Consider the following 12,311-nt stretch of genomic DNA (forward strand, 5'->3'; position numbering starts at 1 on the left):
TGATTTTTCCACTGCTGTTATAGTTAATTAGCTGCACTTAGAAAGCATACACTTTACATAAAATAATAATAATAATAATAATGATGGAAGAGGCACTGCTGCCATGAGGCAAACTGAGAAGCTCTCCTCAGGTGGCAATGCTTAACGGGTTTTAACGGGTGGCAAAAAGCTGCTCCTGGTAACTTCCAAAAAAATTGTGTGTTTGGTGGGGATTTTAAAGATCGGAAGAAGGTTACAGTAAGATGACAAAAAGAGAAGAGAACAATGAAGAGGGATGATGGGAAAGGAGATGAGAAAATATTAAGAATAAAAGTCTGGAGGCAGATAGAAATGGGGAGTGAAAGGTCAGGTGCAAAGACAGTGGGAATTAAAGGCTTAAAAAGAAACTATACCTGAATATTGCAGGTATATATTGCATAAAACAGCTCATATGTAAAACACTGCTTCATCAAAATAAATTATTTTTATAAAAATATTCTTTCTTTCATCTCAGGCACTGAGTCCTTCCTGGAGGAAAGAACACTAAAAGAACAACAGAGTGGATGGCCCTCCCAGGGAGCCCTACCATTCCCAGCTGGCTACACCTCCTCCAGGAGGCTGTACCACCCAGTTCTTTTAGTGTCCTTATGGGAGGAGGACATAGCTCCCCTAGGGAAGTTTTTTCTTTTTATTCCTTTGTTCTCTCCTTTCTTATCATAAGATTTTCACAGAAGTATTTTGTTCAAAAGCAGTCTTACTTAAAGAAATTCTTGCTACAAGATCTTCTGCCTAGCAGTGAACTTCATTGTTGAGTCTGGATATGGTGGAGGCCATGAGAACACCACCTGTGTGAACGTGGACACCAAAAGGTGAAACAACTTGAGAGATTTTACTGCTCACTATTCTCTCGTGTGGGATTTTTAAAAGAATAAGTTCATATTCTCACTGTTCTATATGTCAAAGTTTGTTGTACTAAAACAACTTATAAAAAAAAACTTCAGCTCCAAAGACTATGACAGAAAAGCAACAATCAGTGACACTCACATGCTCAGTGTGCTCTGTGCAACTGAGAAGCTAAGCTTAGGGGTCTTCCCAAATTATCAAGCAGAAAATGAGGTTCATCGGCCATATAAGTTAATGCAAATTTTATTTATTTCTAAACTGCCATGTAATGAGAATCTGAATTAATTACTAATCAGCCTTGTATTATGACATTTATATTCTATATACACAGTATATTTTGCCTGGGTCCCTAAGCTCAGTGCAATAAATTGGCAGAAAGGAGATGGGGAGCATCTTTGGAGGCACAGATCTTCCTTGCTAAAGGGAACATAAAAAGCCACAGATGAACACAAGACAAAATATTCATCTGTAATAACACCCAACTTAGAATTCTGATGTCAGTAGTCTATTATAATATTTAGGAATGCACCAAATCCACTATTTTGGAATCTAGTCGAACCCTGAATCATTTAACAAAAATCCTAATTTGTGTATGTAAATCAGACCATGAAGGGGCTAAAGAGAAGCATGCATGAAGCGCATGGTGAAAAATGTTCAACTTCTGTGTTTATATGACAAAAAGTCAAGTGATTTTAAAGGGCAAGGAAAGGCAAAGTCACTTGGGGGTGCCAAAATGTTAGGCAACCTCAAGTGACTTTAATCGCTTACCTTGTACCCCGGGCTGGTGCCCCTGTTAGGAGAAAACAGCACCAGCCCGGGGTACCTGGAGCTCAGTGCTTCCTCCTTCCTGCTTCATTCTTGGAACGACTAAGAACAGGCACATGCGCAGTAGAGTGAAAAGCCGACTTCTCTGTTAAAGTTCGGCTCTTTTCACTCTACTGCGCATGCGCGCGCAAGCGAACCCGGAAGTAGGAAGCACTGCAGCTACCCCGGGCTGGTGCTGTTTTCTCCCAACAGGGGCACCAGCCCGGGGTAAAAGGTAAGCGATTAAAGTCACTTGGGGGTGCCTAACATTTTGGCACCCCCAAAGTGACTTTGCCTTTCCTTCTCCTTTAAGGATCCGAATTCGGTTCAGCCAGGCATATGGCCAGATCCAAATCCTGCTAAAAAAGGTTGTATCTTGGCTGAATCCTGGATTCGATGCATCCATCGGTATCATTCAGTATTAGGTTGGAACAGTAACCCCCGAGTTTATTCCTTTATTTTTGGTTAAAAGCAGGCACTCTTCAGGTAATATGGTGGTGAAAAGGGGTTACTTTATTTATATAATTTATCAGAGCCTTAACCCTTTAAGTGCCACAGGACGTAGAATTTTGTCTGCTGTATTTCAATTTGGCTTCCTCTGTACCCCACATAGTTTTGTAAATCTATGCATATAGGGCATCAAACTGTTCAGTAGACCCCTGGCGTTCATATTTAGAGTGTTTTATGTTGGTGCGTTACTAAATGTGGGGTACATAATGGGCAAAATGCAAGCTTTGTGACAATTTTCATAAACACTGTACTGTTTAGCATAGCTTTGTAGTTTGGTAGTTTGCAGGAGAAAGATGTATTTACCCATTTTTGTTTTGTCAGAATCTGTACTTTAGGAAAATACATGGTTTTCTAGGGTCTTCATACTGTTAGAGGGTCTTATGGCACATACTGTAATACACATACCGGTAGCTTATATTGCAGCGTATTCACTTTGTATGCACTAGCTTCCTTTTGGGGTCTCTAAATGCCAGATACATTGGTGATCCTATGCACAATGGGCATCAAACTGTTAAGCTGACCCTTGGCTTTTATATTTGTATGTGGAAGGTTTGATGCGATTTTCAGGTATTTCATCAAAACCGGCAATTTTGGGAAAGCATTGCGACTCTGTAGTTTGGAGTAGAAAGACATGGGTACCCATTTTGAATTCGTCTGAATGTGTACTTTCCAAAAATATATGGGTTTGGGGGGGTCAATGTTTTTTTGTGTTTTTACCCCACACAAAATGCAGTAATCATGTTGAATTTTCAGTAGCTAAAGAGATCTCTGGGGCAATTTGTATGTACTAACTTCCTTTTGGGGTGTCTACATGCCAGATACATCGGTGATCCTATGCACAATGGGCATCAAACTGTTCAGCGGACCCCTGGCTTTCATATTTAGGGTGTGTTTTCTTGGTACCTAATGTTATGTGGGAGATATGCTTGAAAGTGGAAGCTTTGAGGTGATTTTTTTTTTTTTAATTTTCATATTTTTTTTTATAGAAACTGCTAAATTCAGAAAAGTATTGCCGTTTGGTACTTAGGAGTAGAAAGACATAGTTACCCATTCGGCAGAATGTGTACTTTTTAAGAATATATGGGGTAAACCTAATGTTCCAGGATTTTTGCTCTGGAATCTAAAGTATGCCGTATTCTGCTGTAATGCTTTGAAAATTTGGTAATTTACTGCTGGGAGTTTTTGATCTATAGAAGTCTGAAATCTCCATAAAACTATACATATCCGGTATTGGCACGTTCGGGAGACATGAGGCTTTCCAAATCAGTTGTATTTTTGTCCATAAAATAAAACATGTTTCTGGTATAAATCCCTATATTTTGAGCTTTTTTTTGTATTTCAAGCTCTAAATCTTGTTCCAGAAGTGGAAATACACAAAAACTCAGATTTGGAAAGCTCATGTTCTCCCGAAAAAAAACCAATATATAGTTTGCCTACCTAAACTTAAACTAAACGTAAAAGCCCCTAAATTGAGAGAGCACAGAAGGTTTACAAAACGTCTGGCACTGAGGGGAACCGAAATGTGAAATTCTGCTGGCACTTTGCCCCCTCCCTTAGGAATTAAATTTGGTTCTTAGTAGGAATGCACCAAACTCACTTTTTTGGGTTTGGCCGAATCAGAATCCTAATCAGCATATGCCCTTAGAAAGGGTTAAAAATCCCCCCCCCAACATTTAATGCTTCCAAATGCTAATTAGCATATGCTAATTTGTTAATTAGGATTCAGCTGAAACCGAATACTTTTAAAAAAGGCTGGATTCGGCCCAAATCCCAAACTGAATCTGGGATTCATTGCATCCCTGGTTCTTGGCTTACTGAGTATGTTCAGTTTTTCTCAACTCAGGTTACCAAACATCCCCCCAGTCCAGCAGCCAATGAAGAGAAACATGTTTTTTTCTGTTCCATAAGCTCCCTGACACATATGGGTGATTCCCTTTATGCCCCAGGTGCTTTTGTCTGTGTCTCCCCTGTTTTGAGACTGGGAGTAAGTTAGGTGCGTAACTGCCAACTGTTAGTCTTGCAGGAGGATCAGAGCACCTGTGGTAAAGTTAAAAATTGTGAAAGCAAAGTCAAAAAGCAGTCATTTTTAACTGCAACTCTTTATTGGGCAAACACAACATGTATTGAGACTGAAATTCCGTTAAAGGAACAGTAACACCAAAAAATGAAAGAGCTTTAAAGTAATACAAACATAATGCATTGTTGCCCTGCAATGGTAAAACTGGTGTGTTTGCTACATTAACACTACTATAATTTATATAATAAGCTGCTGTGTAGCCATGGGGGCAGCCATTCAAGCTGGAAAAAAGGAGAAAAGGCACAGGTTACATAGCAGATAACAGATAAGTTCTGTAGAATACAATAGTGTTTTATCTGTTATCTGTTATGTGCCTGTGCCTTGAATGGCTGCCTCCATGGCTACATAGCAGCTTATTTATATAAATTATAGTAGACTTTCTGAAGTAAACACACAACTTTTACCAGTGCAGGGCAGCAGCACATTATGTTTTAGTTACTTTTATACACTTTCATTTTTTGGTGTTACTGTTCCTTTAAGTATGCTGCAGATTGTATGATGTATTACAGCACCTGTTGCTGCATTCATATTTGTTATATACTTTGCTGGTTTATAATTATGTGTTGCATATTATCCATGCTACTTGTGTGCTGTGGTTCAGCTGGGAACTCAAATCATCAAGTTCAACTATACATATACTTTTATCAGGTAAGTGGAAAGTTTCCAATATGAACACAGGAGTTTGCAGACTAATAACATGCTACCTGCTTGGATTCATCCTCAACCTGGAAAATTTGTATCCAGGTATCTTCGCTATAGGTTCACAGCTTGATGGAGCAGATAGGTTGTTTAGCTGTGCTGTCCCTTTAAAGGAAAAGGTTCCTAATGCAGGAGAGGCTGGGGCAGACTAAATGGCTTCCAGGATGTAACTATTTTATTGGATTTTTCTGAGCCTGTCACGTTGTTCTCACATGCTGCAGAGTGTATGAACTTGTAGAAACAAAAAAATGACATGTCTGGTTACATCAGCGAGAGATCATTATACAAGGAGCGCGTTTATAGCCGCAAGCCTGTTATGGATTGATTCATCCGCTGCTTGTATGCCTTATGTATCCAAACTCCTGTGATATACACAGCATATTTGCTTCCCAAATACCATTTCTTTCCAATGTGAAGCCTATTACTTTGATATGGTTTATAGGAAGTTGTTTGGTAAGGTTAGCACATGAAGATCAGTTCATTGTGCATGTTAAATCAGTATATCATTACTTTACTACAATATCTGCAGTTAACCAGGGAATTATGATCTAGCCATTCAGTGTTTGGATACTAAGCGCATTTCTGCAGTGTATTAATACCATACTGCAACTTCTGCAGATTTCAGTGTTATATAGCCATTCAGCATGTGGATACCAAGTTCTTCAGGTCTGTATTACTCTATTGCAACTCTTGTAGTTCACTTTATTACGACATTACAATGTTGGCAGTTAACCAGCACAATTATGATATGACATTTCAGCCCGTAGACTCCAATGGCTATAAAAAAATATTGTGCAGTGAAAAATTTGTCGCTTATTGACTCTAATGCGTTTGCTAATTCTTGCCAAAATGCGAAACAGGACAGATTCACCCATCTCTAATTGCAGCTTCTTAGGCTAATGCCAGGCAAAGCGCATGGCGCATATTTTCGGGAAGCTATAAAACGCATTCCGAGAATATGCTCCATACTTTTAAAACTCCCCCTACCTGTGCCTGCACCCCAATGAATTGAATACGCTCAGGTGCAGGCACATGTAGCCGATATCCGCATAAAAACACAAGAAAATGTAAAGTCTCGCATTTTTATGCAGATATCGGCTACATGTGCCTGCACCCGAGCGTATTCAATTCATTCAATGGCAGGCACATGTAGGGGGAGTTTCAAGTGTATGCAACGTATTTTCAGCAAGCGTATTTATTAACAGGAGACAACTGCTCAGAGTACCAATTCTGTTGTATCCATGCAGGATATTTATTAGTCTAGCAGATAGGTTTTATCTATGTACTGTATGTATACAATGTATATCAAGCCCCATGCCCCTGAAGATGCCCACAGTAGATCTCCATCTTTTGCCGTGCCCAACTACTGCACATGCTCAGTCTGCTCTTGGCTGACCTGAACTTAGGGATCGACTCACAATATTCTTCTTTCTCCTGCCTCCTTGCTCTAGTCACTGCTAAACATGCATATAAGCCAACCAACACTGAGTTCAGAGTTTGTGCTCTCACTATTATAAACAGACTGTGTACGAAACCCCCAGTCTGCTCAATAAACCTTTGCTCTGGTCATTGTAATGCAAGTGTCAGAAAGTTGTTTGTAGAAGAAGAGAATTCAGAATGAGTTTTGGTTAGAAAAAGCCACAATTATCTTATGAGCTGATATTTTGGGTGATGGAGATATGATATTTGGGAGCCTGTTGTAAACAAGTTATGTCTAAATACTAAGCTAAAGCTTGTTTTTATTGATATCTTGTAATAAAATGTGTATAATAGCACAGTACTAATTTATGTGTAACTGTATCCATGATACACCTGTGTTTCTGTGCCAATGGGATCATTTGGCCTGTATCATTTATGGATTAATTTTTAGGTTCCACCTAGTTCTCTATCGAGGTTGAAGAAAAAATTATATACACAAGAGAACTGACCAATGAGAATGCTAATTAGATTCCCGGCACTATAGCAGCCATTTTGATATCTTATATATAGAGATAATTGTCATTTTCCTTTCATTATATGACACAGAAATCAGACATGGGAATAAAGGGACAGACTTGTTCAGCGCTGGGAAACTGTGCTTAATGCTCCCAACTCCAATTGCAGGAACAAAATTTACACAGATCATCTGGGATTCTCATTGTAGGATTATTTTGCATATTTATGCAGCCACTGCTCTGGAGAGCTGGGAAAATATTAAACAATGCAAAAAAAACTCTAAAACCCACATTCCATTACATGGCAACACAAGAACCAGTGTAGTCTGCATATTATGATTCTAATTATTAATCAGCTTCTATAGCAGATATTACCTGATGTGCTGTTTTGCTAATTTACTACGTTCCCTAAGCTCAGCCTCCCAACAGCAGCCCAGAACAATCTGAGCATGTGCAAGCCCTAAATCTTACAAAAGATGGTCTAACAAAGTAACAAGATGGTGGGCCCCCTCTGGACAACTTTGAAAGCATAAATCATTCCTTTAATTAGGCTTCTCAACCTCTGGGCTTGTGCAGTAAGTTTCAAATCTTTATATTTATGTTCAGTATACAAAATACAGCATTTCTAATGATTTTCAGATTTAGACTATAGTTCTCCTTTAAGGTTACATCAGTCTGCATTCAGGGGCCAAACATACAATGAATAATATAAGCACTTTTTGCAAGTGTTCTTGCCTGTTCTGTGCTCCCCTTCCAATTTTGTTCATAAAGACCTTTCCTATAGTGCCACAAGGCAGATTTTTATCCTGCAGGTAAATGCAGGCCAAGAATCCTCCGGGTACAGTAACATCAATAAGCTTTTTTGTGCAACAGATCTTCGGCCTGAGTTTATCAGCAGGCGAAGAATCTGCCCTTTTTTACTTATGTAATAGACTGATTTCATTGTTTAGTCTCTGCACGAGAAGAAACAAACACGCAATTAATTCACATGTTGTTAAAATGATTGGAGAGCACTATGCAATATTCCACATTCCACCATAGGGCCAGATTCAATTCAGTGAGAAAAAGTTCTCATGGTTTAGCAAAGGAAAATTCATGGACAACATTTAATTTGAGAATTTTTTTTCCCCATTGACTTCAAAAGAGTTTTCACATGATAAACAGTTCACATCTTGAATTGATTCTCATCCATGAGTTTTCACTTTATAAACCTTTTTCTCACTGAATTGAATCTGGCCCATAAAGAGCTATGTAGGGGACAAGAAATGTAAAAATATCAGCAATGTTATTAGAAATTGCATTTCTATATCTGGTCCAGTGTATAATTATCAGCATACTGTTAGAAGTGGCAGTCATATCTGTCCAAATCCTCCCTCTTCTATCAAATTGCCCAGTATCTTACAGCGCAGCAGTGCAAATGGGCACCAGTAATTTCTTGCTTCACTCAAAATTTCCCAAGCCTCCTTCATGCCCTTGGGTGTTAGGCCATGGGAGCTGAACATTGTGCTGTAACAGCAGCCATTGTGTGGTATTTTCATGGAGCCTGACATACTTGCTGAATGTTTGGGGGATATCCCAGCTGCCCATGCCAACAGTCCCACATAGACGTCCTCCAATGGAATAATAGGGCTTTTGCCAGTCTGCTGCAACAGCCACTCAACTACTTCATGGGACAAAATATAACCTGTACCACTGCAGTAAGGACTAAAGTACTTTTCTGGGTAGATATCAGTAGAAGTGTAATGCCGACTGTCAGGATCACGGTTAGGGTAGACTTTCCAATGCACCCTTCCTAAATAGAGAGGTCCATGTTGTCCCTGAAGGTATCTTGACAAGGAAAATGTATTTACAAATACATCATCGTCAGTTTTCAGCAGGAACCTAGCACCATGACATCTCTGAGACATCCATGATAGTCCCACCAAAGTTTTCATAGTCAAGTTGCGGTAACTGTCATTAAAGGCAGCTTGGATGATATCCCCATGGATCTTTGCCTCCTCCAACAATGCAGCTTGATCATTGTGTGACTGAGGAACCCCTAGTACAAAAAAAGTGACTGCCTGAGAATCCAAGTTGGATGAAGACCCCCAAGTCTGCCTGATGGCATTGCGCCGTTCATGGTGAAAGGGAGCGCTAGAGACTAAGATAAGAAGCATGGGGGCTGGTGAACAAGCTTTAGGAGGGGAAAGGAGAATAGCTGGGGGTTTAAATGGAGTAGTTGAAGGCGGAGAGCGAGTTGGATAGAAAAGTGGAAGTGCGCAGGAAATAATCTCTTCATAGTGCTCTGAGAAGACAATAAGAATACAAATAAAAAGAGAAAGGCATAAAAAACGAGAAAAAGTCCGACGCGGGATACACAGGCGATGTATATTAAAAGCAAAGTGTGAAAGCATGGCAAGTGAGGAAATTGCTTCAGGCTGCTTCTTCAAATGGTTCTTCTGTTTGATTAGTTTAACAAAATCTACATTTGCCTCATCTGCACATTTAGGATTGGGCAGTTACCAGTGACTTAGTCTGTAATGTTACCAAAGGCCTAAGATGGTAGTTTGCCTCCATTTGACAGATGAATCCCAGACCTTGCACTGTTGTTGGCTGATTGGTGAGAGCACTAAGATGGCATCATAGCTGAAAGCAAGGCGTTTGTTACTAAAAATAAAAATACAGCAGAATTAGGTTACTGTGAAGTGATAACATGAATCCTATCAAAGGAAAAAAGAAAAAGACAATTAAAGCTGCCAAAGCAAAGTGGGAATTTCATTTTAAAAAATATATGTAATAACTAGGTTAAAAAGATAACTGGGGGGAGGGGCAATCCTCTTCTTCTTTCTTCAAATAAGCTGCTGTGTAGCCATAGGGCAGCCATTCAAGCTGGAAAAGGAGAAAGGGCACAGGTTACACATCAGAAAGCAGATAAGCTCTGTAGAATACAATCTGTGAAAGAACTAAACTCATGGTATTCTACAGGGTTTTTCTGTTATCTGCTGTGTAAAGCTGGCCATACACGCACCGATAATATCATACGAAACCCCGTTTCGTACAATATTTGGTGCATGTATGGCAAGTCAGCGAGTCAACATATCGCAGGAGGCTGCTGATATCGGTCGACTCGCCAATCAGGCAGGTTAAAAGATTTTGATCAGGGCTGAATCGGCAGAAGGAGGTAGAAATCCTATTGTTTCTACCTCCTTATCTGCCGTTTCAGCCCTGAACGGTTAGTGGCCGATGGTACGATCTTTTGTGTGACCGATGGTGACCGGAAATCGCCACGTGTGTGGCCACCTAAAAGCTGGCCACATATGTTCAGACTGTAGTTGTCTTAAAACATCATGTTTTGATTGTACATTTTAATGCAACAATCTGAAACTAACATTCAGATTGAAATTGTAGGTTTAAAGGATTGGCCTTTAATAATTGCCAAACAATTGTATAAAAGTTATGTCCCAGAAATACACTGTTGGTCACCCATGCATAGTGTCAGATAGGCAATACATGATATCATTAAATGACAGAACCTTTCCGATCAATGAAACGACTGATCACCATGGTACGGAAACTGGCGGGACGATAATTTGGAGTTCACACACGGTCTGAAAATTGTACAAAACTTTTTCATATTATATATTATATTGGTGCCAACTTAACTAGTCACTTTTCTCCTTTATCAGGTTGAATTGCTGCACCATGGTTACAGAGCTCATATACAGCTAGGGCCAGGGTTAAGGTTAATGTATAATAATTACTCATATCAAGAATAGTCCAAATAATTTGGGGACATTAAAATCAGGGCTAGGATAATGGTTAGACTAACATGTAACATTATTTTCTTTAATTGGCTTTAATAGTTTGCTTAGAGAATGAGCTATATCACCACTTGGATCTAACCTCTTTATACAGATCAGGCTGTCCATATTCCCACTAGTATTTGGCTGCATTCTATGACTGGGTTCTCGGTTTCCTTACCAGCCCAGCCTATATTCTATGGGGCTGATTTACTAATCCACGAATCCGAATGGGAAAAATTCGGATTGGAAAACGAACATTTTGCGATTTTTTCGTCACCGTTACGACTTTTTAGTAACCATTACGACTTGTGCGAATTGTCGCGACTTTTTCGTAGCCATTACGATTTGCTCGTATATTGTCGCGACTTTTTCATATTGAGTGCTCGTAAACGGCGGGCAAACCTTTGCGACTTTGCATGATTTTGGAAGCCTCCCATAGGAATCAATGGCACTCTGCAGCTCCAACCCGGCCCAAGGAAAGTCTCCCATAGGGCTCAATGGCACTCTGCAGCTCCAACCTGGCCCAAGGAAAGTCTCCCATAGGGCTCAATGGCACTCTGCAGCTCCAACCTGGCCCAAGGAAAGCCTCCCATAGGGCTCAATGGCACTCTGCAGCTCCAACTTGGCCCAAGGAAAGTCTCCCATAGGGCTCAATGGCACTCTGCAGCTCCAACCTGGCCCAAGGAACGTCTCCCATAGGGCTCAATGGCACTCTGCAGCTCCAACCCGGCCCAAGGAAAGTCTCCCATAGGGCTCAATGGCACTCTGCAGCTCCAACCTGGCCCAAGGAAAGTCTCCCATAGGGCTCAATGGCACTCTGCAGCTCCAACCTGGCCCAAGGAAAGTCTCCCATAGGGCTCAATGGCACTCTGCAGCTCCAACCCGGCCCAAGGAAAGCCTCCCATAGGGCTCAATGGCACTCTGCGGCTCCAACCTGGCCAAAGGAAAGTCTCCCATAGGGCTCAATGGCACTCTGCAGCTCCAACCTGGCCCAAGGAAAGTCTCCCATAGGGCTCAATGGCACTCTGCAGCTCCAACCTGGCCCAAGGAAAGTCACGATACCAAAGCTTGAATGAATCTGGAACTTTCGTACTCGGCGCAACGGCTACAAAAAAGTCACGACAATTCGCGCAAATCGTAATGGCTACGAAAAAGTTGCGACAATTTACGAAAAAGTTGCAACGGCTACGAAAAAAGTCACGACAATTTACAAAAAAAATCTAAAAATACCGATCATTATGAAAAAAAAACGCATTCGGGCGCCTTCGGAGCGTTCGTGGATTAGTAAATGTGCCCCTATGACTGTCTCTGCCTACACTAGTATCTAGTTCCCGCACTGAAACACAAGGCACAAGACACTCAGAAGACGAGAGCAGAAAGAATACACGCACCAAAGGAAAAGTGGCTCTCCTCTCTGTTTCTTTCCAAGATATAAAGTAAGCAACACAAGCATTAGCAGAGGTACTTACCGTTACAGGATCCAACAAAGGCACATTCAACCACACCTGCGCGTTTTTATTTTGGGTGTGTCTGGCTAAAGATGGCAAGATTCAAACCAGGGGAAAAACCTCTCAGGAACGCCCAATGCGCCCTATAGCAACCAAGCAGCGCTCCAATAGGATG

General features: G+C 40.7%; 1 protein-coding gene across 1 annotated transcript; it reads right to left on the minus strand.

Moving 5' to 3' along the window:
* Positions 1–6,200: 6,200 nt before the first annotated feature.
* Positions 6,201–12,272, minus strand: b3galt4 (Beta-1,3-galactosyltransferase 4). Its single transcript, XM_002938685.5, has 2 exons — positions 12,158–12,272; positions 6,201–9,552 (listed from the first exon to the last, which is right to left on the minus strand). Exon 2 carries the CDS (start codon positions 9,297–9,299, stop codon positions 8,259–8,261), a length of 1,041 nt encoding a protein of 346 aa, XP_002938731.1. The 5' UTR covers positions 9,300–9,552; positions 12,158–12,272; the 3' UTR covers positions 6,201–8,258.
* Between the last annotated feature and the right edge of the window lie 39 nt (positions 12,273–12,311).

The sequence above is a fragment of the Xenopus tropicalis genome, chromosome 8, assembly GCF_000004195.4.
Source record: "Xenopus tropicalis strain Nigerian chromosome 8, UCB_Xtro_10.0, whole genome shotgun sequence".
In the NCBI taxonomy this organism is placed as follows: Eukaryota; Metazoa; Chordata; class Amphibia; order Anura; family Pipidae; genus Xenopus; species Xenopus tropicalis.